Here is a 23,980-nt window from a genome sequence, read left to right as displayed (position 1 = left end):
GTGGCTCACTGGAGCTCTCATTTGCAGAAGGGACAGGAAGATGACTGGCGATTCGATTTTGACTGACGATGTACATACTGACCACTCATCTTTATCTCTCACTCAACCACCCCCCCAAAAAAACCACCCTGCTCTCCTGAGTCTCTACTGCTCCTGCCTTCAGCAGTGGGAGGGTTAAAGTCTGGTCGGCTATCGAAAGGTTACACATTGTGAACAGCATGTCTGCTACGGACAATACAGGAGTTGGCAGTGGGGGGTGGGGTGGGGGGCATGTTTTTATCGCTGCTGTCACTCTTGCTCTGCTGAGCCCTGTAAAGCAGGCCAATCTACCCTGGCCCTTCACGTCTCGGGGGGGGCCCCGGCTGCCGGCCAGAGGGACAGAGAGAGGGAGAGAGGGAGAAAGAGCGAGAGAATCCCAGAGTATCAACCCTCTATCTGTCCCCCTTCATCTGCGCACTCCAACCCCAGGTCCTCATTCATGGCGGGTGCTTCATCGAGAGCCCCGATATCGAAATCGATAGCCAGTCGCTCTGAGCATGCTCAGTACGCCGATGACCTGACGACCCCGCGCGCCAGGCGATAAGGCAACTAGAAAGGATCCGTTGTTCGGTTTGGCTGAGTGAGTGACAGAGGAGAGGGTGGGAGTCTGATAGTGCTGGGGAGAGAGCGTCAGCGAGGGGAGAGTACCGTCCCATGGGACACTGCACCGACTGCCACGCTGGCCCTTAGTAAAACCACATTCAGGACATCGGCTGATAAACAAGCTGAGCCCAGCTGACAGAACGCCACATCTCCGCCTGAAGATAAACTCCACACCGTCAGTACTGAGGAGGATAACGGCATTTAGCCCTCTTCTTCCGGGAGCAAAATATGTTCATGCTGGCTTGCTGCCAAACATGCTTCCTACAAAGTGAAGTAGTTATTTCTTTGACACTTGCTAATTCTAGAACTAATTAGGTGTTGGTGCCTACAGTGTCACCTCCTTTTGAGGTGACAGAATCAAGGCAAATGGTAACATTCTGTATCATGCTAATGGTAATTACAACAGCCAGGTTTGGAGCTACAATGACGTCTAAATGGGGCCACGCCCCCTCATTATCTCCTGGACAATAACAGGAGACTCCAAATCAGCAACTGTTTTTTCTGACAACGGACGGGCTGATATGTCAACTGCCACAGTCATACTTACCAGGGGGGTGGGGAATGTGTGGGTGTGGGTGTGTGGGAGGTGGGGTCTAGGGAGAAGCAAGACAGAGCCAAAGACAACAAGCATATCAGTGACAGCACAAGAGAGTGAGAAAAAATTAAGAAAATAGGAATAAGAAACATCATTCATAGAGAGAAAGAGAGAGAGAAAGGATTACTGTTGAGTTAATCTTGTACTTAGCCACGAGACTACCAAATCAAACCACTGAGCCTCAGCACTTGGTATATGGCACATGGTGAGATGGAGAGGTTTGCAGGCCCTACTAGCGCCCCAGCTATAAGCTACAGAGGGAGCCCCCACATTCACACACAGACAGCACTGTAAGCAGACAACTGGCGACGTTTCCACAGCGCGAGTCCAGTCCTCTGGTTTCCTCTGTTGTAACAGCACCATCAGCTGACCTGCGGGTTTCACAGGTTCCTGCAATATACCACTTCCACTCTAATCATGTTTTCTTCAACAATGCAAGATTTAAATACGAAAGAGTCCTAACAACGTTAAAAAAAGAGAAAGATTCAAGTATGCAAACATTTTTGTTGTTGCTGTTGCCATCCCACAAGCAATTTCCTGTATCCAAGCACTTTGTGCAAGTGTGGGGAAGTCACTAGTGTAACAGTAGGGTGAGCTAATTAAGAAAGGCATGGCTTTAACTGTGCTTCCCTTCAAATCCCTGACCGCTCTTTACTGAACACAAGATACAAAGCAAGTGAATAGACTCTGGCTGCAGTGAATTGCTCTTCAATGGCTGTGTGTGTGTGTGTGTGTGTGTGTGTGTGTGTGTGTATATGTGTGTGTGTGCATGTGCGCGCGTGTGTGTTTTAACCCCCCCCAGCAGTCAGTCTTTCAAAGCTTGTTTTTCTTTTGAGGAGGTGTTGAGAGAGACTCAACCCATTGTTATCTTTCTCTTCCTTTACTCTCTTACTAAAAGCATACGGTGGCACAGAGAGAAAGGCTGCAGAAAGAAGCTGACTGTATAAGAGGGAAAGACACACACACAGAAAGAGGGAACCATAGAGAGAGAGAGAGAGAGAGAGAGAGAGAGTGCACACAGTGCATGCAGGGGTATGAGAGGCCCTGGACGCTTTTGACTGTGCGTTTGGGACGAAGATGAAGGGCTTGACACAAGCGCACTGAAGCGGAACACCCTTCGCCCAAAAAAGTCCCCAGCTACTAACACTTGACATCCACGCAGTTTGCTAAGATTTGAATATCCGTAATAAACCCTTCCACCTAGCCAGTGTCCTCCCCCTGTGGAGGCCATGGCTTCCCGTACCTCCTGTGTCTGGAGGTGGGAGCGGGCCGAGAGACAGAACAGCCAGCACCTCCGGGCGCTTGGCCGCCACCACTTAAAACGAGAGGAAGAGGGTGATGGTAGCCCCGCCCCCCATCTTCTGTTTGAAATGGAGCCACGAAAGCAAACAGGGCACACCACACCGAGGGCTGTGGGAGAAAGCCGAGAAGCCTTGAAAAGGACACTTCCCCTCGGCAGGAGGAAGGAAAATAAAATGAGCAGCTTTAGCATGTCAAAAGGGAGAAGGAACGAGTGAGGGAGGGGTGGACAGAGAGAAAGAGAGAAGGGTAGGAAAAGAAAGAGTGATGAGACAGAGGACACTCTGCGTGAGGGGGGAGGGGGGTTACATTCAGGAAATCAGGCCCATAGCTACCCCCCTTGGACTGACACACACACACACACACACACACACACACGTACACATGCTTGCTCGCAATCCCGGGGTTGCTTGGGGGACAGAGGGGCACTTTGTAGTGTGAGAAGGGGAAGCTGACGGTCTCAAAGGGAAAACTTATTCATCAGATTTAATGCATCACATTCACATTTCAGAGAACGTGAGCTAAATCAGTTCATGTAAGCTGATGGTGTGCCTGAGAAAGAAATAACAGTCAAATCAAGTCCAATTAAATGGGACTTCGGAGGGAAAGAAAGACTGTAAAAAAACAAAACAAAAAAAACACACCAATAATCAAAATTTATTTAAATAGCACTCTTTACAACAGATGTTGTCAAAAAGCAGCTTTACAAATGCCAAAGTCCAAGCCCCCAGTGAGCAAGCCAAGGGACAGTGGCAATGGAAAACTCCCTAGAGCATGAGGAAGAAACCTTCAGAGGAACCAAGACTCAAAGCAGGGGCCCATCGTCCGCTGGCCGAGAGTGCAACGCTGGAAAAGGACGTGGCTGATGGTAGGAAGTTTCTGAAGGCCCTGCAACTCATAAAAAGGAGAATAGCAGAATGATTTGGCCAGCCCTCAGCAACACATGAGTGCCCCCCAATACAGAAGGACAAACAAGGGATAATTACTCAGTCACATATAAACAAAAACACCCCCCAGCCCCAATCCTTATGACACTGTCCCTCCCCACAAAAGCATGGTTCAGGGGACAAGTATATTGGGGGGAGGGTGGGGGGGATGAGGGTGGGTTGAGGGCGAGTGGCCCGGAGATGGCAGAGAGTGATAGCAACACTGTGTGCCACCATGGAGGCCCGTGAGAGCACCAGGAGCCGAGCAGCTGATAGAGCAGAAGAGGACCCCGTAAGAGGGGGGAGCAAATACATTCCTGCTACAGCGAGGAATTGCAGACGCAAAGAAGAAAGAGACCCTACATACTCTCTCGTGCATGCACACAAACACCCACAAGTCCAATCACAGAGGAAATATTCAGTAGAGGGAAGAATTCACAAATCCTCCTAGGAGGAAGAGAGCTTTTGTATATTAGAAAGAGAGTGGAAAAGAGTGAGAGAGCAAGAGAGAGAGAGAGAGAGAGAGAGAGAGTGAGAGAGAGAGTGAGAGAGAGAGAGAGTGAGAGAGAGAGAGAGTGAGAAACCGCATGCCAGAGAGAAAAGAAAAGAAAAGAGAGTACAAGAGTGAGAAAGAAAGAGGAAGAGAGAGGGCTTATTAACTGCTGATTTGATTATAATCATTATGTGCTCACATTTTCACAGAATCAGTTATAGCCTTGTAGTTATGAGCCTTTGTGCATATTCATATGCCAGATATATGTGAAAGTTTGAACTCCATTACACTCTGTACTGCTTACTGTTCTGCAAGAGACAAACTTTAAAAGTGGCCTGAACTTTCTCTCAACACTTTAAGCTCCTTGCTTAAACATTTCAAACACAACTGGCTAATCTGCCATATATCCACGTACAGTATAGATACTGCAGATGGATACTTATATTGGTAACCAGATGTATAGACAATGAATATGACTGCAGTCCTTGATGTAGCATAATATATACAAGACAAGCACTTTGCTTGGACAGCTGATGGACCTCTGTCCAAAATGTCCTGTTTCTCTGGAAACCTTGTGTACTACAGTGCTTTTGGATTGCCAACATTTTACTTTTAGCCAAACTGGATTGTACATGTGTTTCTAAACTGGACTATACATGAGCAGATGTCTCTGGCTGATAAATTCAACCCCAGTGATGTGTCATTTTAATCCAACGCTAGTGGAGTCACACTAATACAATCCCAGTGATCAGTCATCCTGGTTCAACAGTAGCCATTACAGCAGCTGCCATTGTTGGATGCTTACCAGTGGCATTGTGTGGTTTCTGCAGTGAAAATGTACCTATTGCGCCAGGCTTCTGTTTGTTCATTAATCAGCTGTTAATCTCATTCATTAGCCTCAGTGTGACAGAACTTCTACTCCCTAAACCCCAGGGGGGAGCTCCTTATTGTCTGCTATGTAAGGCCTCAAGACTAGAGCAGGCCCAGGACTTTGTGAGTAAAAGCTCTTGGGAACAGTGCAGTGAAATGAGACAGGTCTTCTGCCAATCACATACAAGCTAGAAGTATACCTTATTACCCTCTGTGTATTATAGTATTAGACTCAGTGTATTTTACTATTAGACTGTGTGTAGTATAATCAGACCTGGGAGAACTGGGGCCAACGCCGGTTCTTTATGCACTCTGGAGGAATCCTAAATAGTGATGTACAGCCGAGCAGGCGATGTGAAGTGTAGTGACAGGCGGTAAAGGGTTAAAGCCATGTAGGGGAGGGAGACTTGGTAGCGGGTGGGGGGGAGGTTAGTGGCGTGATTCATTTTTATAACCGCCGCCACCCTGAGGCAGCGACACCCTGGCAAATTATTTCTGAAACAAAGTGGAGGATCGCGGTCCTCGTCGGACCTATTACCTGTACTGGCCAAAGGGCATCAGGGTGTGTGCATGAGTGTGTGTGTGCGTGTGTGTGTGTGTGTGTGTGTGTGTGTGTGTGTGTGAGACAGGCAGGACGACGCTGATGAGCGATAGCTATCCATGGCTGCTTGAACCTCCCGGACACAAAGTTAAAAGAGCAAGAGGAGAGCGAGAGAGCAAGAGAGAGAAAGAAATGAACTGATGGAGAGATGAGGCTTAAAATAAACAAGGAGGCTCCTTAAGTGGAATGTGTGCTCATGTGGTAGCTCATAATGGTAGGTCACATAACACACAATGAAAGAAGAAACTGAATAGAGAATACAGACATTTGAACAGATACCAGAGAGAGAGCGAGAGAGAGAGAGCGCGCAAGAGAGAGAGACTGTGTGCGACTGTTTGTGTGTGAGACAGAGAGAGAGAAACTGCAAGTCAGAGCCTCTCAGCTCCTCTCAGCACTTCCACACACAGGTGCCAGGCAATTAGACCCTGCCACACAAGCACACATCTGCCAACTGCTCATTTAAGATACTTACTCTCTTCAAACACACCATCCTGAGCACTCTCTCTCCCCCTCTCTTTCTCCTTACATCTTTGGCCACATATGATTTATGACTGCAGACTAATTTATGACACTCACTGAGTAAATCTATCATAAACCTATCAATCTGGTTAAAGGATTACCCGAAGAGCTTCTTGATCGATTGGTTCTATTCATCACAATAATAATTATAATGAATTATATTAAACCCTGACACCACAGCAGCTGAGCTGAATTCATCTATGACTTTTCATCTCTGAAGGCAAAGGAACAGGTACAACAAGAAGCTAATTAATTAGTATTCATGCCAATAAATATCAAATAACTCTATGGCCAATAATTTATTACAGTTGTAATGTAATCTGTCAGTAAGTAAGACTGTTATGGCATCTGCTCCTTTAATTTCTCTGGCTCTATTCCATTCTGTACCACAGGAAAACCAATTTTATCTAATATGGACCTAACGAAAAATGACTGTACATATATATAATCCAAGCAAAATTTATTGCAGTGATTGCACTTGCATGTATAAGCAAGGACACTGTGTGCCCACCGTTCAAGGCTTTCGGCCTAGAATTACACCAGATTAATCTCCAATGTAATCTAGAATTAGGTTTGTTAAAGACAGTGGAGGCCCACCAGTGACAACATAATGTAGTCAAACACCAGATTTAAGATGTAATCCAGATATAGCGGAAGAGAAAGGCATGCTAGGCTCAAAAAGACAGAGTTTGTCCAAGTAAAATGTGTGTTCATGTATCTGGGAAACATAATTTAAAAAGAAAATACATGCTCTATATGGAACTGACACTTATCATCATACTAGAATCACAGCTGTGTTGTTCATTGCTGTAACGGCAGAAGACTGCTGAGCTGAATGCCGGGGTCAGGAGACCGGGAATGCTCTTGGACACAAAGCGCTACTGCAGTCACAGTGCTCACACACACTGTCACCATAACGAGAGCTAAATCAAGCCATCTCGCCAGGCGAGGACAGCCTGAGCTTCAGATGCCTTCAGAGTGACGTCCGCAAACAACTATGGACTGGTGGCAGGACCTGCACTGAGGGTTTTCTTACACTTACAGTGGCTGGGTCACTGAGTCATGCTGGTTACTGTTTTGACATCCTCAGATGCCATGTGGTTAGACACAGACGTAATTTACGAAGCCATGTGAAAATGCAACTTACTCTGCCTAACCCACATCATTAAATCCTTTTGAAAGGAAAGCATCTGCTACATAGATTCTATATACTCACTGCCTCTCACATCACTCTTAACAAGAGAGTAGGGGAAAAAATTATTTCCCACCATGTATCAATGCCGCTTTATGTAAGGAAAATCAGTTATGACATTAATGAGATTTTCATTTCTGGTGGAAAGAGGGAGGAAAGCAGGCGAGTACGTGTGTGTGTGTGTGTGTGTGTGAGTGTGTGTGTGTGTGTGTGTGTGTGTGTGTGTGTGTGTGTGTGTGTGTGGCGGCAGGATGCCCTAAGCAGTCAGTCTCGTGACAGTGAAAAACCTTCCTTCCATGGGCCGCCAGCTAGGCCTGCCGACTGGAGTGTGAGAGGGGGATATCAGCATCAATAATCTTTTATCAAGTCAAAAGCACTCAGCTGCTGCCCCGGATCTATTCAGCAGACAACTGGGAGACAGCACTGCGACCAAAGAAAAAAGACGGGGAAGGTGGCTGACCTTCCCCCCCGCCCGCCATCGAGAGTACTTTAACATCTCTTTTTAAACACCCACATGCTGACATTGTTAGCAGTATATAAGAGACCAGGACCAACCATTCTGTACTGCAGTAAGATGAAGTGGATTGTTGTTACACTAGCCACATTTAAACTAGAACACTTAATTAACACTCAAATGTTGTATTTAATTAAATGTGGAAGTCATTTAGGTTATATTCTGGTTAAAATCTCACAAAATGCCCACGAAACAAAAAAATGAATTTTGAGTAAATACATAGATCTCAGCCTTCCAATTCTTTAAACTTTCTAATTTAACATGAAAAATATGGAGAGAGCAAGTTAACCACTATTTGTACCTGTGTATCAATACTAGAGGTTTAGGCTGACACATTGAGCTCTGTTGTCTTCACAGGACAAAAGCACGGATTTGTAATTTACCCACAAACCATTATATTTAAGAGGGAAGGGGCCACAATCCAATATATCCCATTATTTAAGGAAATGGACATTTGACCTGTGAATGGTTCTTAGTAAGAGGCAAATTATTAAGCATACGACATCATAGTCAAGCTTCTACAAAATACCGTTATTGGTTAAATGAATGTACTAAAAACTATAGGAAAAGTGTGTTCTGTGAAAGCAATGATCATCTTATTCCGTTGCGCCTTCTGCATTAATATCTGTTGATCACAATCTCGATCATAATGGCCTGATTACCTGGAGCTGTCGGCACCGGGCTTGCTGTAGCCCTCTAGTGCCCCCTCCCACACGCTGTTGGCCATGGCGTTGCCGATGGCTGTCATCACCATGCTCAGCTCCACGGGCCAGTCGTCCAGGTCCAGGGAGCGCACACGTGACAGGTGGGTGCCCAGGTTCCGGTGGATCCCGGAGCACTCAATGCAGATCAGGGCGCCTAGATTCAGACTGGCCCAGTCCGGATCTATGAGGTGAAAGAAGCAAGAAACGCTCTTTTAACACAGTTACTGTCATAGAACTGATATTCCTGAAAGGAAAATAAATAAATAAGGGGGGGGGGGGGTTTAGAGAAATTTTATATATATATAAAAATGTCTCTACCCCCCCCCCCCTTTATTACACACACACACACACACACACACACACACACACACACGTAATAGATTCTATGGTAAACATTTCTCAAAGAACATGGCCACACACATTAAGCTCAGAATATGGCCATGATCTACACTTGCTGGCATTGGGTAGCTGCCACTTTTTCAGCAAATGCTGATTTAGACTTTCATGAGAATATTCCTTATAACATGTAATATGTGAGAACATACCCACCCCAAATGGCAAATCATGTATACATGGAAGATGAAACGAACGTAATGCATTGACTGGGTATGACTCATACAGCTGATGGGCTCAAATGAGCTGTACTCACTGGGCGCATCACAGTCCACACAGAAACTATTGCCTCTCACATTCCTGATGGACTGGATGGTCACGGCATCACTCTGGCTCCCTAATCGAGACTTGAGTGGAGAGAGATTAAGTTAGAGATCACAAAAAGGAAAGAGTGCGAAGGAGTGAGCGAGTGTGGCTGAGTGGATGAGAAGAGATGAGACGTTAGGTATGAGTATGAAAATGAGATTGTGTCTCTGGGGCTGTGTAGCTAGACTCTCTAAGACCTGTCAGCCTTAATAACAGTGTCCCACAATTCATCACATCTGTCCACATATCTTCAGATCAGCATATGAGAGAAGAAGAAAAAAGAGAAGGAGCAAGAAGAAAAAGGAATTTTGGCCAGGAAAAAACACATGGAATGTCACCATCATTAGCTTCCTTTATATTTTGAAATATAAGGAAAGTTACCCTTTAAAATATTTTTTTATTAATTATTTTACCAGTAATATTGCATGAAAGAATGGACATTATATCTCAGCCATACATAAATAATTCCAGGTCTTAAAATTAATGTTTAAGAACACTTGTATGTGTGAGGCTCATGTTTAGGTGGAGTTTGGTACAACTTCAACCGGTTCCACTTGAGACACCTGAGGAATTGCAATTATCAAACTGTTTTCAACTGTTATCATAAAAGGAATAGAATTCATTCAATCAAAGAAAGGGCTAATTTTCCAACATAAGTGTAAATGACTGGTGATTTGTTATACATTCAAATTTACCTTATTCTTTGTACTTTCACATGACTGTAAACTGGCAAAAATCTGACTCTCAATGGCTTGAACCCAAAGTTCCCTCTCGTCATACGTCGATGCCTCGAAATGCCACATCTGCCCCGTCAGTGACACAATGATGAACTCAAAAGACTCATCTTGTTCTGAAACAACAAAAATATACCAGTCAACAGTCGTCAGCAATCACCGAGAGGATTTAACTACATAAAAAAGTCCATTTGTAGCATTTTTTCCATTATTACTAGAAATGCACTTGCATTTGTTTTGAGCAACCATTAGAGTTATACTTAAATTCTTATGTGATTACAACTCAAAAAGTCCTTTTAGCATGAATGTCATTTTTAAGTGCCGTTATATGGGTTGGGGTGAATTCCAATAATTTAGGATCAAGGAATATGACTATTCATTTTCCTACATTATTTAAATTAATTATTACATTTATTACTTATTAAAACTCTTCTTAAAATGCATCAGTAAATGTCACTTGTGATTTTCAGCTCATTAGCTCAATTGGCTAGGTCAAAATTGAAGTAAATGATATGAAAGGGAATTGACCCCAATCTTCTTGTGTACTTTGCTGCAGCTGACTAGACCATCAATGTAGTTTACTCCTCTCTCTAAACTTAATTGTATACTGTGAGATATCACACATTACAAAAGACTAGCTTGAGCTTCAGTGTGGGGCAAAAAAGGCAAAAAATGGAGGGCAAATATAGGGGCCCGTGATCACTTCCAGTTGCTGTGGAACATCGGCGTCGTAAAAACCAAGCCATTTACAAGGTAAACACATCCATTAGCGTTTTTATCTCATTATCATCCAATCGCATTACATATCAACCGCCTAACTGGAATCTAATGTGGGTTAATCATTTGGGTCATGCTAATTTCCACACCACAAACACAAGGCGAGACAAAGGGGTACATGTCATCCGTTCCAACGAGGGGTGAGAGGTGAGAAATAAACCATCAGCTCAGCGTTCATTTGCTCTAGGATCATTTTAAAGCCATGATTACTTTAACATGTTCCTGATGATTAGATGAGCGTTGGGGGATATTTGGGGGGGGGGGGGGGGGGGGTGGCAGCTGCATGAGACAGCACAGTGCTCACCAATTAAGATGCTGTGTTAAATTAAAACACTTCCTGATTGATTTTTCACTCACTGCCATTTACTCTACACATTATAAAGCAAAAACAGAAAAATATACTTGGAGATTCTAATGTTATGACATTTATTATAATCAGTGTAATACTGCGAGCCTACTCTGTATAAAAACACAATTCTCTAATTCTGTACCAATATTGTCTCCATACTTGTGGTGTACAGTGCACAACTGACTTTGAGCTTAATTCTTGATATATTTAAATCAAGAACCTTGGGGAAACCTAATACAGTACAGTGCATAAACCTAAAAGGTTTTTCAGTTGCACAATCCGTTACATTAAATTTAATTAGCAATAGCAACATCATTATGAAAGAGGTCACCCGTCCCAAATTTATACACAATTTATACCAATTTCTACTCAGACACAACACAGATAAATGATGTAACACAGCAGTTCTATTTTGAAAATACTACTTTAAATCCAATTATAAACAAAAAGAATACACTATCAGAGTAAGTTTAGCTTTTCAATCATTGCTTTATCTTACAGCTGCTGCATTTAGATACACTGGAATGTTGCCAAATCAGAGAACAGCAGTGTATATTTTACTCTTCCTTACACTAATCACATACCTTGGCTTGAACAACAGATTTATGATTATACAGAGGGAGCCTTATTCTGCATCAGAGCCATACAGCCTCCATCTGAAAACAATAATCCAATTAGCTCGACATCGTCTTCAATTATCAGATTTATTCAAGGGACTTGACTCCAGGCCAGGGATCAATGAAGAGCCGGAAGGCAGAGTTCTAAATCAGGACTAAAGGCTCAAAGGGCGCTGGCCAGCCACTCACAGCTCTTTGTTTACTTTTTGTGCTGTCTGGTGCTTAAAGAAGCACTGCTACGAGAACAAATTAATCGAAAGATGCCAGAAATAAATTTGGCTCCAAAGGAGGCATTTTGTCATGTGCGTTCAGGGATCACTAATTACAAGCATAGACATATCTCAATTAACTCTGTTATGCTCAGGCAATTAATTTAGTAAAAGACCTTTCATATTCTGAGTATTGATATTTAAATATACAAGTAGCTGTTTTAAATAAACTAGCATTATGTTACGAAATATGTGAAACACCTGCATCTGAATTAATTTGTGCTCTCCATGGTTATGTTCAATTATGTGTTGTCCTTCCTTCATTAACACACAGAAGATGTTAGTGTTTGTGCAGTGCAAATCTCTCTCTGATAATGCTAATATGTACACCAGCATAATTATCTAGAATTCCATGGAGTCCTATGAATCTGAGAACAGACAATTACTATGTTGGTTGGTCATCTGAAAAAATTGCCATCACAACAGGTAATTTCCATATGGAAATATAAAAGATCCAGCTTCTAATACCAGTGGATTGAATCCACAGGAAGAAAATGCCAAAGCAAGTTCACTAAAGCCACATTTATGGGCCTTAAGGGAGTTGCTTTTAAAGAGGCATGTAAAATACCCTATAGACAAATAATGAAACTATATGTTAATGTTTGGGTAAAGCTAGTTCTGAGGTAAGCATCTTGTCACACTGGCTTTCCTTTGTTTATCCTGAACAAAAATCAGATGGATTTTGCCACTTCCTACCCTTCAGGGATATTCGCTTTTCTCTTCTACTTTGCTCTTCTTCTCTTAATGTAAACAAGGACTTCATATAAAAGCAAGCGAATAGCCTTTATGGCTCTCACTACAACAGTTATGGATGACACAGCCAGCATTAGCCAGCATCATCAACACTCCCACTAACCATATAATCGCACTGCAGATTTCCACTTAGCAACAAGTACACAGAAATTAGCTATAAAGGGTAGCAGCTCTGCCAAGCATGGAGCAGTTTCAATCCAATCTGATGACCAGGAGCAGTGAGCAGGGCAGGTGTGATTTACCCTCATTAACACCCTGCAATAAAAAAGAGTGAAGGAGATAATGAGCAAGAGGAAGAGAGTGTGGGTTTCTCCCAGTCACTTGGCTTCTTTCCAGATTAGCACGCTTCAGATAGCTGACGGACAGCTTTTTGGTCAGGCTTGTGATGCTGTTACTACAGCGATAAGAGGCTATTAGCAGTTTTAATTGAATATAATTGTGGTCGTTAACCTTACATGAGCTTGTCGGCATTCTGCCATGTGCAAACGTGGTGACATCTTGGGACGCAGTGTTGTTCTGGAGACATATGGCAGAAAAGCTGGTATCTTGCATGCAATTCAGGTGATGGGGAAATGAGGAGGCTTGTGTTGGGGTTGTATGGCAAGTTGGTTGGTGTGTCAGTGAAGTTCCCATTCATATCAGCCCTGTCCCTTCTGATTGTGGTCTAGCAGCAGATGCCTGCCCTCCCAGCCCAGACTGCCCCTCACCACTCTCCCTCAGGGCCCATGACGTGTTCTCGCACTGACCACAGCTGGAACAGGCAGTGTGTCCCGATTGCTATTCCGTCAGAGAGCACCGCTGCGCGACAGCCGATTCGTCAAGTCTGGCATCGGGGCAAAAGCAGCGAGAGCTTGCGTAAAGCACCTCACCGTGCCCAGTAAGGTGACAAGTCAGACCCTCATTGGCTACTGATATCAGAGCTGATTAAACGGCAGGCTGTTGCCTTTGAGAGCACCTTTGCTCCTGCGATCCAGTACAGCACACGTGTGGAATGTGTTCTCGGCCACTGGAGGCACCGAGCACTGGCCGCTTGTCGTGAATTAACAGGCAGTTGGGAGGAACCGGGGCTGCCGGTGCCATCTGTAAATGTCAGCGCCTGCGCTTGCTCATTTTACACATCATTAAAGGCAATATTCCTAACCTGTATTAGAGCAATCAGCACAGGGCCATTACTGAGACAAGCCTGAGGGGACAGCAGCGAAACAGAGAGGAGGAGAGAACGCGACAATATACTCTCTATCGCCCCCCCCAACATGCAAATACACTCATAGTAAAACACACACACACACAATATTCTTATAATGAGACATACAGACGATTGGATAAGCATGACTGTCCTTGAACACACACACACACTTACACACACACACACACACACACACACACACACACCTAACGTTAGCGCACTTGAAGTCCGACCCTGATGCGCTTCTGTGTGCGCACACATTCACGTGCATGTGAGTGTGTCCTGTGGCACGCGAACAATAATCTTGTTATTTCTTCCTCCAAAGTGTGACCCTCCGCGGCTGCTCCATTAGAGAGGCAGGGGCCCGCGGGAGCGCTTGCGGGAACGAGAGCGGCTTGGAGAATGACAAAACAAAAGTATTGAGATAAACACCCCCCATTAGGGCAGGCAGTTAAAGGTTCATTTGCTACAGGCTGCGTGGACTCCCGGCATGGGAGGAGTTAACCCTTTGCACACTCAAGCCAACAGGGCTTTATGTGGACCAAGAAAGGGGAAAAAAAACAAAACAGAAAAAGAAAGAGAAACACCTTACTACAGAGGCCCTTTCACAGAACAGATTCTTTAGATTAAAGGCTACAGTCTACTGAAACCCCAAATACTAACACTGACAATAGAGCCAGTTTACACCGATTTAAAATTCCCCATGAGGTATTTAAGGGTTCCTTGTTTTTCAGTGTACTTTGTAACTGCAATATCCATACACCTACAGTAGAAGCAGACCTGGATGATGTGCGTCTGAGTTATTTCTGTGTGACGTGTTAAAGCATTAACAAAGCATTACAGAAAGCATTGCCAAATGGCAGCTTGTCTATAAATAGTTTTCATCCAGCAAAAGCACACTACTCTGTTTTATCCTCATGACCAAATCCTTGAGGTAGTTTCAAAATTCTTATAAATCAGTGTAGTTATGTAAGCTGAGAAAGTGCTAGAAATTAGAAGGTTTAGGATGCACTGTTATAAGCATTGCTCTATGTTCTTTTAGCAGGTAAAAGAAAGACACATCAGCATTTCTAGTGCAAAGAGCGCACGTTTGATACACTATTCATGGGTAGAAATTCATGTACTATATTGTATAGCAATATAGTAAATTCCCATATTGCCCAATCTTACTGCAAACATCTTTTCATGCTGTAAATAATATGAGCAGTAGATATAGTAGCAATGTACATATAGCTGTTTATGATTTCTTTAGTTATATGAGACTATGAATTACATTTAGATGCCATTTTTTCCAAAAAAGGGAAATCTCTGTGCATTATTTCAAGACCCTTCTCTTACAACATGCCATTCAATACTGCCAGTCATAGGCAGATCAAGCTAGCAGACCTTCCCTCCAGTAACATTAAACAGATGTCTTTATTGGTCATTGATTCTTCCCATGTATAATAGCGAAGCGTGTCTGAAAACAAGTTTGGGGTGTGTGTGTGTGAGTGAGAGAGAGAGAGAGAGAGAGAGAGAGTGAGAGCGAGTGAGTGTGTGTGTGTGTGTGTGTGTGTGTGTGTGCGTGCGCACATGAGAGTACACATGTGCATGTTTATCTCTGTGTATCTGCAAGCATGTGTGTGTTTGTGAGTGCGTGTGTGTGTGGGGGGGGGGGATAGTGTGAATGTGAGAGGACACGCGGTGGGTCAGTCTGCTGCAAGGGAAAGGTTTTAGGTTTGGAAAGGACACGCGGTGGGTCAGTCTGCTGCAGGGGAAAGGTTGCTGTTTGTCGGGAGTCCTGCCGCATGCTTTAAACGCTTTAAATGCATGTGATGCTTTAAACACATGTGATGATCATTACAGGCAGAGAGACAGCCTCTCTGGGGTTTTCATAACGGAGAACGTACCAATGTACGGACATTTTCTGGTTGTGCTAAACCAGTACATGTCCACTCAATCCTAGCTTCCTGGAGGTGTGGGCTCTCACTCACCATGAATGTTCCTGAGCTGCAGAAAAAGTTTGTATACACAGGAGAACATTTTTCCATTCACCTTTCCTATCAGACACTAAACTGTCTTGAAAATGAAGTACAAACACTGAATTGGGTGGTGCTAGTAAAGGTTTAAAGTGACAACGTCCCTGCATGACACCAAAGATTCAGAAACATACACAGGGCAGTGTCATCTCTGTTTATGGTCATTTAGTCCAGCAATGTCATGGATCTTTAATGTAATCATACTAATCAGAAGGAAAGATGATTGGAAAAAGATGCGGAGATCTAACTGTCAGTGAATTATTTCTGATCATGGACTTGGCAGAGTGGAAGAAAGGAGGAAGGAAAAAAAGTTGCTTCACCCTTTTAGAAAGCTACAGCACATTTGATTTATGATGCTTCAAAACAACTAAAATTCAATTTCTGCCAACGTTCAGAGGTTCTGATTGCCTCGTAAATGAGATAAACTGATAGCAATTTATTCAAAGATTCAGCCTCCCTGTCTGTCTCTCTCTCTCTCCCTCCCAGAGGCAGTTTGCTGTCTCCACCTGAGTGCCTCCGATACTTAAGCAATATGTCTGTATTCTGCATGCAGCCGCTAGAACAGACACCTGCACACTAATAGAACCTCTCAGGGATAAGGGCAAAAACGGAACTGAGGAGAACGAGACGGCATTTGACAGAAAGTTTTTTTGAAAGCCACCCTTCTCCATTTCTCTCACATGCATGTGCACACAAACACGTATGCATAAACACAAGCACACACACCTTGCTGTGCCATTGTAACCCCACATAGCCACTGAGCCCGAGCAGAATTGGGGGTTCAACGTCATGTTCTTGACGAAACGTCAATTATTCCATGTGTAATGGGATGGACCGGGTGTCGGGCAGGGCTAACCCCTTCTCTAATACAGTGGAACAATGAGAATCTACCGAGCCCGCAATTCCCCTGAGCCCTTAATGTCAGACATCACTCACTCCTAGCCCATTAAAACCCCCTTAACACCCTTCAATCAGTCACCAGACTCCCAGTGGCCCTGACCAAGCTATTCTGGCTCTGCAGACCAGGGTTCTCGATTCAGAGTTACGGCTTTCCATGTCTGCCTGAAAGGGGCCCGAACTGTAAAGAAAAATGGAACCTGGTTTGGCTGCGAGTTGATGTAACGAAATTGACAATGAACGAAATGATCATCGCTACGCTCATGACAACCTTTACGGAGGACAGTGCACATCAGGCTGATTGATTTGGCCCCTTCAGCGGGGAACGGCCCGAGAGGAACGCTTTTGTTTTCTCAACGCCACCCAATTATGCGTCTCCATTTGTCACTTCAGCCGTCTGCTGATTGCATGTGAGGTGATGAGTTAGTGACATGTTGGCTCTGTCTCATCTGCTACTGAGAACAATGGCACAAACTGAAGTGTCTGCTGCTCCAGCAGTAGGGTGAGCCATGCTTAGGAGGGGAAGTTGATGAACTCCACTTTTGAAATGTCTATTCCTGTCCAGAGTGGGAACGTCAAGCTCCTGACCATGGGAAAAAGAGGTCTGTGTGTGTGCGTGTGCAAGTGTACTTTACCTTCGTTGCCTGCCGACAGCCCATCTGGTTTGGAGATGCCTGTGCTCTTTTTCCTCCTGTGCTTCTTGCGGTTGGCGTGGGGCGAAGGGGGAGGCTCCAGCTTGGGGCTGGTAGCACCGCCCATGCCAGGGGCACCACTGAGAGGATCCGTTGTCCCATTGGCTAGAGAGGGACACATTTGGTGTTTACAAAACACGAAAGAACCATAGTCATGTGACTCAACTGGGTATAGCACATGGTGCATAAAAATAAATAGACTGTAGTTCATTTAGTAGTTTCTTTTCGAAAGCTCCAACACAAATAAAAACTCCAGTAAGTACTCCTGAAAGCCGTGCAGTCTGTGTGTGACACCTCCACCACTGAAGGGGAAGGACACAATTTAACAAATTAAAATCTGGGCCTGCCTGAGTGTGTGAGGGGACAGACTGGGAGTCACACTGGGTTAGAAGTAATACAGGTTTGGTTTGGTGTAAGGTGAATTATATAAATGTGATATTAAACTGATGCACTGTAGTCTCTGTGAAGTGTGTGTGTGTGTGTGTGTGTGTGTGTGTGTGTGTGTGTGTGTGTGTGTGTGTGTGTGTGTGTGTGTGTGCAGGGTGTCAATAGCGAGGCTATGGCCATCTTTCTAAGCCACCTGACACTTGGACATCACTTTCCTGTCCCCGCAGGATGCCATTACCAACAACCCCTCACCTAGCCCAAGGGCAGAAGGCCTTGGCAAAGTGAACCCCATATTGCTAAAACCCCCTACACGCGCACACACACACACACACACACACACACACACACACACACACACACACACACACACACACACACACACACACACACACACACACACACACACACACACAGTGAGTCAGATGCTGGCAGCTCCCTCTATTGTCTTGGCATCAAAAGCTCATTGTGGTGTTGCAAACTCCATTCATCTCCACAGGCCTGGGGTGTGTGTGTATGTGTGCGAGAGAGAGCATGTGTGTGTCTGCGTGTGTGTGTGGACAGTGGTCTGGGAACATCCGAAAACCCACGGTGCCAAACGCTGCATAGTCTAATGGCAGTGGCGGCCATTAGCTGGCGTGGAACATTAGACCTAATTTGGCTGATCCCTTCGGGGAGTGAGACTTAGTGCGCACTTTAAGCAGGCCGGGCGGAGTGCAGGCAGGGGGTAGAAGAGCCTCCAACACCGCCTCCATCTCTGCACCAGCCTCAGGCTCCATGCGGCGTGGCGCAGCAGCTAACGTGGACCACAGCACCGCCCCCTAACGCCGGACTCCCTCCGACATGCACCTCCCCGCTTCCTCACCCCACCGCCAGGAGTGGTGGGTTCCTACGCATACCTCATCTGGGCCGTAAGGCTGGGAAGCAGGTCATTGTACTGGTGTGTAAAAAGGGAATGGGCTGATGATGTAAGTAAAAATAATTCTGTGGCGAACAAATTCGATTAGAACAGCGTTATAATGAATAAATAATGGGACAGTGGAATTCAGAAATGCACCATTGAATTTGACCTTAATTATATGCGACAAGAGACAATTTGAAAGAATTTAATAATTATGTGGTCACTGCTGTACTATGGTTCTCTTCATCGGGACAGCCATTTCAATTCACAATCTTTAACATCGCAACGTCACAAAATCCACAAGGCATCAATACCAATATGCAACTTCTATTTAATAAAGAAACTTAATGGAGAAATTTAGTTGAAACAAAAACTCTCTCAATGCGAAGGCAAAGGAAGAGGAATATGTCTGACGTACTCTGCACAAACTTTTGATCAACATTTCCTCACATACCACTGTTTCTCCCACTGTTTTTCAGCATCTGCTTTTGATTTTTATGGCCTGATTTGATGCTACTTATATTTCTAAACAAATTTCACTCTTTCTCTTACAGTGAGTGAAAGCATGAGCAGATACTGTAATTACTGGGCCGACAGGAGCATGGAGGAGCACGAGGGCTCATGCGTGGCGATGCCGGTATAGTCATTGATATTCATGGCTATGAGGTGGCGTTCACCCTCTCTCGCGCTGAATGGGGAAGTGGAGCTCACAGCTGCCACACACGAAGCGGCAGCGGTACAAACGTCTGTTTCAATTTCCACACTCCTCATCCCCAACAGCCCCCCTGGGACTGATCATTAGCCGCACCAGACAGCTGGGGGCAGAGGCGGTCCTGAGAGCAGCACTCACACACGCGCGCGCACACACACCCACACACACACACACCCACACCCACGCCCACGCATGCATGCTCGTGCACACACCCTGCACACCTGCACACACCCACATGTGCGTACATGCACGCATGTACACTCCTGCACGCCTGTGCAGACGTGCAGACACACGCATGCACGCGCACACACACACGCACACACCGTATGGCGCATGGGGGGAGAGCACTCAACCTGTTCAGTGCCAGAGGGTGCATTGTGTGTGTAGCGTGAGGTTAAAGTGGAAGGCTGCCCCTGTCTCTCACTCAAGACCCCTGAAGACCTCCAATTCATTCATACGGTTTTATTCACACAATCAAAGTCAATAAGCACTGTGGTGGTGAGAGGGGGGAGGGTGGGATTGAGCTATTAGGAGCACAAACTAATGACACTGGCAGGGGCCTGCAAACAGTAATGCCTATAGTGGCAAGAGGTAAAAGAAGAGCAGTCAAGTAAAAAAAAAAAATCTCAAAACAATTGCATGGGAAAAACAGACCTGTTTTTTAATCCCAAGAAGATTTTTTTAATGCCCATTGGTTGACATATCTAACACAAAACTAATAAAAAAATTTAAATGGCTTTTACCTTTTCACTGAGCTGAAGTGTTTGCCCACTGTGCCATTAGCCTACCATAGAGTCAGTTAACCATGGACGAGAGCGGAGCTCATGCTCCAACAGCTCCACTAACTATATTGTGCCCTACCTTAATCATGGCACAGAAAGAAGGCTTACAAAACTACTCTGGACTTTAAGTCCATCATATAACATTATGCTGCTGTTCAATTGTGCAATATATTTGTTTGTCAGTTCAGAAAATTTAACTTGCATTTACACTCTTATGCTACTCAATTTTTTTTTTCCTAAAATAAGTGTCCAAAGTAGACCTGGCCAATATGGCAAAAAATATCACATATGATCTGATCACAATATAAATATGATATGATCACAATATAAAATAATTTCATAATGCTGCCAGCTTGAAGAGCACATTGCTCTTCTAATGACTGAATACAGTTTATGAGCAAAAATAGAATAATATAATGCAAACATTTAACTGTGAAAACATACTTTATCTGCCTTAAACTTTATTTTAACAAAATAAAGTCATAAATTATTTCACATAGCTCAAATGTTTTAAAAGAGAGAAATCTGTGTAAAAAGTGTAAAATGTAAACACTAAACCAGTCATTATGCTACATGTGTGCATGTTCTATCACTGAATCTGTGCTTGTTATATCCTCACTTCTTTTAAATTGCTTTTCATATGGGGTAATGGCCGCAAAAGATGAGTCGATTTATTGTTACAGTAAGTGCAGCTAAAATGTGGACGGCCTAACATGGGCCACAATTTCACACTGTGGATGTGGTCGCTCTGTTAAAGATTTGTTGTTTTTCCCGTCTTGGTTTGCACCGACCAATGACATGTTTTGTAGGCATTCATAATCTGTGCTTCATCGCTCCTCAGATCCACTTCCACATAACTGATATTGTGGTAACTTTTTTTTGTCAGCACTTTCATCAGCTTCGGAGAATATCGTGAGTTCACTTTCACTTTCATGCAACTTGATGGTTCCACTCATTTTTTCTTAGTTTTCAGAACTTTGTTCAGCGCTGGTAGTGCAAACAATGCTTTGCCGCAGGAAACGGGCGTATACTTTGATGTTCAACATAAAACTGACTGACTGGCTGTTGTCGAATATATTTCTGTTGCATCTACATTTTGAGTAAAAATGTCAAAACATAAATCTTTATATCAACATAAACTTTATCACAATCCTGTTTCGAGTTAAAACAATCACCCAGCATTAGTTGAAAGGAGGTAATTTTTTTAAAGAATAAACTAAGCGAGGGATTAAGAGGACTTCTCATGGTCTCGTTAGCTATAAATAACCTACAATTTGCCCCTTATTCAAAAGGCCTCACCGACCTGCTTAATTACTCGTCATATTCTCTGATGGAAACCGTTTCAGATTAAGAGCCAAAATGGCCGCCGGGCCAGCACAGCAGGAAGTGCAGCGAGCTCAGTTAGGCATTGCTAGAGGCGGACTGACGAGGTACAATGATGCGCAGGAGGGATCCGCAGTCATTTACGCCCAGAGCCGAAATGGAGTCTGAGTCTTTTCCGATGAAGGGTGGAGGCAAAAGGTGTCGAGACAACCTGCAATTACAGCCCATTACCGTCCCGGCAGGGGGCGGAGCTTAAAAGCGGGGCTCTGGTGATGAGGGCCACGGGCGAGGGTGAAAGGTGGGGACGTTAACTCGTTGTTGTGTTCTCTTTTTCTTACTCACTGATTCTCCCACTCTCTTTCATCTTTTACTCTCTCTCTATTTTCTGCCCCTCCATAAGTGAAGACAAACTTCCTCCGGTAATTCGAGAGCTCGCCGGGTGCTAGCGGTAATTTTTCGGCAAAGACCCCCATGCCCCCCTCCCGCCACCTCCACGGCAGTCGAGAGAGCAACCCCCCGTCTCTAATCAAAGGCAATGGCTGCAATTAATGAAAGGGGGAGGAAAAAAAGAAATAGAAAAAAAAATATCTGTGAACACAATCACTACCTCCTTCTTATTATAGTCAATTAGAGCAGGCTAATCAAGGCACGGGCAGGCACACGCCGCTGCTCTCGGCAAACGAAATGTCAAACTTCATTACAACTGGGGTGGGGGGGGTGGGGGGTGGGGGGATCAGACTCTGTGCGCTCACTACCTCTTCACACACTGCAGGGGGGCATCACCCCCTACCCCCCGCCTCCAGAACACAGACTAGCTCACCTGATCTGGGATCAGTTCTACGTTTACTAGTTACTTCAGCACTCTGGCCTGTAATGCTGATTGGAGACGCTTTGGCTTTGGCAGTGGGTTCTCTTAACAGGCCGCTGGCGGCTCAAGCGGACTGATTCGGCTACTCCAGAATTGCCGGACCATGTAACAAAGCTAATCAGCACAAACATGGCGTTTACCGGCTATTACTGCAAAGCGCCTTCACATCCGCATGCCCACCCTCACCTGCCTGCCTGCGCCGCACCTTTATGAAGGATACTGTATCCTATGTGAGCGACTCCTGAAATAAGACGAAGAGCAGATGAGTTTTAATCAGAACGCCCACCACGCCCAATCCCCGCCATGTCTGATGGTGCTTTATAAATGAGGACACCCCACCAGGAAGATGGAGATGGTTACTTTGTTAAAGCATAGCTCTGTTTGTCGGGCCACCATCAATCTATGGTGGCTCATCATCCTCCTGATCAGGACAGCACGGTGCAGGCTGACCTTCAGCCGCAGCGGCCGATGCCCCCATTTAAACGGCTAAACACACACCACTTCACTTTATGCGTTTCCATGCCAAAGAGAAGACGTGCAAAAAGCGGACTGGGGTTAAGGTCAGCGACAAGATTTTGCTCCTGAACAACGTAGGACAAGACACAATATGGTTCGCAGTAATTTGATTTCTTTTTTTCTTTTATTTTTTTTTGGTAGTATGGTGTCATGTTTATTGTTTTACCTCATGAATCTATATGAGAGAAGACAGGATGTTCCGATTTACTGAGCAATCTGATATGTTCATTTTTCTCAGTTTAAATAAGATGAACAAGTACAATACTTTCAAAATTATATATTAATTTGATTACTGTTTGGTTACTTTAGCTTTTTTTCATGTGTATTTGTATTATTTTAACACTTTGAGGATATACAGGCTGTTCATAATCACTCATTTTTTTTAATGCAAAAATATTTATGACGCAGCAAAATGTAATTAAGCTAAAACTCCCAATTTGGCATGAAAGTCCATGCTCTTAAACGATTCATGCCAGAGCCTGTAAACACACAGGGACACAAACACAAACTCTCTCTCTCTCACCCACACCCACACACGCAGGCATGCACACGCGCACACACATGCACACACACCCATGCATACACACACATGCTGAGCTCATTCAGAGGGTAGTGGCCCTGTGAGTAATTCTGCTTTGGGGCGTGGAGCTGATGGGTGTAGGCAGGGGGCCAATGGGCTGCAGCACTGAAATTGATTGTTGGACGGGGGCACGGACAGTGAGAAGTGCGAGAGAGGGGCGAGTGATAGGTGGGTGAGACGCAAGAGAGGGGCGAGTAAGGGGCAAGAGACGGGTGAGACAGGGCAGCATCTTGCGTGCTCTGCGCCACCACAGGGCAGGGCCTCCGCCATGCTTAGAAAGGCCACTGTTTAAACTAGCAAGGCCCCCAGGACCCAAACGCGCAGAGAGTGAGAGAGAGAGAGAGAGAGAGAGAAAGAGAGAGAGAGAGAGAGAGAGAGAGAGAAAGAGATAGAGATAAAGGGGTGTATGAGTGTGTATATGTGTGCTTGTGTGTGTTCGTGTATGTGTGCGTGAGAGGGAGTGAGCTCGATGGAGCAGCCACTAATGAGAACGACGAGTGTGCAAACATGCATGGAAATGACTGTTATTCTGTTGATGTGCGTTTAAGTGCTTTTTTACTGCCAGCCG

General features: G+C 44.7%; 1 protein-coding gene across 2 annotated transcripts in view; it reads right to left on the bottom strand.

Annotated features, from left to right (window-relative positions):
- Nucleotides 1–23,980, bottom strand: part of agap3 (ArfGAP with GTPase domain, ankyrin repeat and PH domain 3) — a 115,354-nt gene that overhangs the window by 2,889 nt on the left and 88,485 nt on the right. For both annotated transcript variants that reach the window (XM_035530598.1, XM_027020292.2), the window contains exons 13-16: nucleotides 17,290–17,451; nucleotides 9,750–9,904; nucleotides 9,005–9,095; nucleotides 8,314–8,536 (exon numbers count right to left, since the gene is read on the bottom strand). In XM_035530598.1, the coding sequence (XP_035386491.1) occupies nucleotides 8,314–8,536; nucleotides 9,005–9,095; nucleotides 9,750–9,904; nucleotides 17,290–17,451 (631 nt within the window). The remainder of the gene's footprint in view (nucleotides 1–8,313; nucleotides 8,537–9,004; nucleotides 9,096–9,749; nucleotides 9,905–17,289; nucleotides 17,452–23,980) is intronic.

The sequence above is a fragment of the Electrophorus electricus genome, chromosome 10 (genome assembly GCF_013358815.1).
Source record: "Electrophorus electricus isolate fEleEle1 chromosome 10, fEleEle1.pri, whole genome shotgun sequence".
NCBI lineage: Eukaryota > Metazoa > Chordata > Actinopteri > Gymnotiformes > Gymnotidae > Electrophorus > Electrophorus electricus.
The sequence above is the reverse complement of the archived record's forward strand: the minus strand, read 5'-3'. Positions and strand labels throughout refer to the sequence as shown.